We start from the raw sequence: 3372 nt of genomic DNA, 5'->3' as shown, positions 1-3372 counted from the left end.
TATTATTTAATGTAACCTTTCCATTTTATTTTCTTATTAACTTTCACCAATAATTCAAGCATTATTTTATCCTTTTTGTGTTTACATATTACAGAATAATTTAATTTGTGCAGCTGACATTTTAAATGACAATAAATATTTTTAAAATGACAATAAATATTTACCAATTGTAATAATTTCTTAATCATTTTACTTCTCAAGTTCAATTTATCAAAAAAAAAAAAAAACAACAACATTTTTTTACATTTTGTAAACATTGACCAAAAAAATAATGAAGTCGGTGCGGTTTCACGTAATGCTGACGAGGTGATTTGATTGCTCTTGGCTTCCTCATTTCAGGATGTGTGCTGAGTTTTTCTTGGTAAGCCACAACGTGGTTGTATTAGTTCTGCCCGGGCTGCTGAGAGTTTCACAAGCTCCTCTATCAAAGGCATCGGTGAGTGAAGCCAATATTTGATGCTCAGAATGAACCTCAATCCAAATGTATGTTAAGTGTGTTGTGTGTTTATTTTTTGTTTGATTTTATTGCAGCAGAAAACTGACTTCAGCAAACAGACACACCAATGGCTGATTATGATGATTGGCTCAATTTTTTTAAAGACGCCAATGACTCGGGATACGAAGATTCAGTTGTATCTGAAGAGGTTCATTTATGCAAGAAAAGTGATGTCATCCAGTTCGGTGCAGCATTTCTCCCAGCCTTTTACTACGCTAACTTCTTGCTGAGCATGGTTGGAAATGGACTGGTGCTGTGCATCATCTACAAATATGAGAAGCTCAGCACGGTTAACAACATATTCTTGCTCAACCTCGTCATTTCGGACCTCATCTTTGCCTCCAGCCTCCCTTTTTGGGCAGTCTACCACAAATCTGAATGGATCTTTGGCAGAGGCCTTTGTAAATTGGTGGGAAGTTGTTATTCCATCGGCTTCAACAGCTCCATCCTCTTCCTCACTCTCATGACCTTTGACCGCTACCTTGCGGTCGTCCATGCCATCACAGCAGCCCGGAGAAGGAGGAGGGTGTATGCGTTTGTGTCGTCCACCGTCGTCTGGGTGCTCAGTATATTGGCTAGTATAAAGGATATCGTTTTTCACGATGTGATGAACGGTGGAGATGGTTTGCTGTGCGAAATGACTGGTTACCACCAGAGTTTCCTCACAAAATGGGAGCTGATTGGTTATTATCAACAGTTTTTTCTTTTCTTCTTGGTGCCTCTGGTCATCGTCCTGTACTGCTACATCCGCATAACCATCAGGATCATGTTCACTCGCATGGCGGAGAAGTGCAGGGCGGTCAAACTCATCTTTGTCATCGTCTTCACCTTCTTCATCTGCTGGACGCCTTACAACATGGTCATCCTGTTGAAAGCCATCAAGACGTCCTTTGGAGACCAGAACGATTGCTCAAATGCCCTCGACTATGCGCTGTACATAACACGAAACTTTGCCTACCTGTACTGCTGCATCAGCCCTGTCTTCTACACTTTTCTGGGGAAGAAGTTTCAAACCCATTTTCTGAAGCTTTTGTCCAAGCATATACCGTGTCTGAAGATCAGTGCTGCCTTGCTGTCGACGACAAGCAAAACCACATCAATCAGGAGCCCAAACACTGACTACTGAGCATTTACGCGACTGTGGTTTGTATGTATGAAAAGTGATTTGTTAAGAAATTTGTTGTCAGGAGGACACGGTTGCACCAACATGAAAGAAAAAAACTAACTGAGCATTATTGAGCATATGTTCAATAATTTCTCATTCAGTGCATAAGTGTATGTCTAATGAGCTCCATCAATTTCATATATATATATATATATATATATATATATATATATATATATATAAAATTGAATGCATATTAATTAATAGTTTATGCCTAATGTGTTCTATCAGTTTTGCCAAGTTGAGTAAGAGCATTGATGATAATTGATGTATTTTACTGTCCATTTGATGTATATATGTAAATATTCATTACAAATATCACTTTGATGATATCAAAACCAGAAAAAAAAAAAGAGTTAAAAAAAAGAAAATAAAAAAAATCCCTCTGTTAAAGATTGTCATTGCAACATACTGTGTATTGTGTAATCCTAGTCCTAATCTATGGGTTCCTTTTCAAATTAGTCTTTAAATCTCTCTTTACCTGTGTAATATTCTGTTTTGAGAAAAAATATATTGTTGTAAAGACTTCTATAAGTATGTCAAATTCTTGTTTTATTTTTAGTGTTATTCATTTCTAGTGTATTCTGAGAAAAATTATATATGCGACAGGAAGCTTTCTGATATCATCTTTTCTCTCTGTTTGATGCACTGTTCTTTGCACAGAATGAATCTCACACATTTGATCCTTTAAATGTCTCTGAAATTAGTAAACTTCCTGTCTTGTCAACACCTAAATACATCCTGTTCTTAGACTATTATGAGTCATTAGATCTTTATTTTAAGCATTAACTCTGCATCGTGTTCTATTGGTTCTGTAAAATATCTTTTTTTTTTATGAATAACAATAAATCATTCACAATACTTCGTTTGTTTGTGGTTGTTTCTTTCAGGACACAAGCATTGTTATTATTATTATTATTATATTTTTTGCTCTCTTTTCATTGCATCATACTAAGTAACCATCTTTTAATGCTTTGTAGTTGACATTTTTCTTCACTATACTGTTGGTATTTCTATGCCTGTTATCAGGTAGCAGATTATATGAGTTTTACTATTTGCAGTCCTTTTAGCAGTCATCAATACTTGGCTAATTTGCTCATGGTTACTTGAATATTTAAGACAAAATATCATTTTGACTACTTTAATTATGCAAGGAATAATTGACGATAGGCTGTCAAATACTTAGAAAATACAGGTGTGTATTATTTTCTAAGAATTCAACCAAAGTCAATTATTCCGCTTACACTAGACTACGGTTACCACACCTCAAGACATCGATCAGATGATATATTTCAAGGCATTTGTCTGGTTTTTGTACTTAAAACGTGATTTTAAACCTAGACTAGTAACGGAGGCTTGAGCCGTTGACAGCAGACCAATGCAGCTTATAACTAAGTTGTGTGTGTGTGTGTGAGAGAGAGAGAAAGAGAGAGAGAGAGAAAGAGAGAGAGAGAGAAGAGAGAGAACTACCTGTGTGTGTCTGCATCTCTTAAAAGTGTTCGGCAGCAGTGTCTTTACTAATAGTGAAACTTTAATTTAATTTTCTTCACAAACAGCGCCGTTGTTACCTCGCTTGTGAGAAGTCATGTGGTTTTTAGTAGCGCTAACAACAAAGCATGTATGTGTCTGTAATGGAGAGAGAGAGCTGGAGAGATCGAGTAGCCTATGTGCTTTCTGTACATAATAAAACCTAATTTTGTGGCAAAAACAT

General features: G+C 36.2%; 1 protein-coding gene across 2 annotated transcripts; it reads left to right on the top strand.

Annotated features, from left to right (window-relative positions):
• The first annotated feature begins 296 nt into the window (after positions 1-296).
• LOC109062702 (C-C chemokine receptor type 4-like) lies at positions 297-2522 on the top strand. 2 transcript variants are annotated; one of them, XM_019079772.2, is made up of 2 exons: positions 297-436; positions 532-2522. In XM_019079772.2, the coding sequence occupies exon 2, from the start codon at positions 564-566 to the stop codon at positions 1620-1622; it is 1059 nt and encodes a 352-aa protein (XP_018935317.1). In that variant the 5' UTR covers positions 297-436; positions 532-563; the 3' UTR covers positions 1623-2522. The 2 variants fall into 2 exon arrangements, with proteins under 2 accessions (XP_018935317.1, XP_018935319.1); XM_019079774.2 differs by having other exon boundaries at positions 377-436; positions 535-2522.
• Positions 2523-3372: the final 850 nt, after the last annotated feature.

The sequence above is a fragment of the Cyprinus carpio genome, chromosome A2 (assembly GCF_018340385.1).
Source record: "Cyprinus carpio isolate SPL01 chromosome A2, ASM1834038v1, whole genome shotgun sequence".
Classification (NCBI taxonomy): Eukaryota; Metazoa; Chordata; class Actinopteri; order Cypriniformes; family Cyprinidae; genus Cyprinus; species Cyprinus carpio.
Note: the sequence above shows the minus strand (reverse complement) of the source record. Positions and strands in the feature narration are given on the sequence as shown.

Bases quoted from the DNA above. Each gene is read 5' to 3' on its own strand.
- LOC109062702 (XM_019079772.2), top strand. From the start codon at position 564: ATGGCTGATTATGATGATTGGCTCAATTTTTTTAAAGACGCCAATGAC.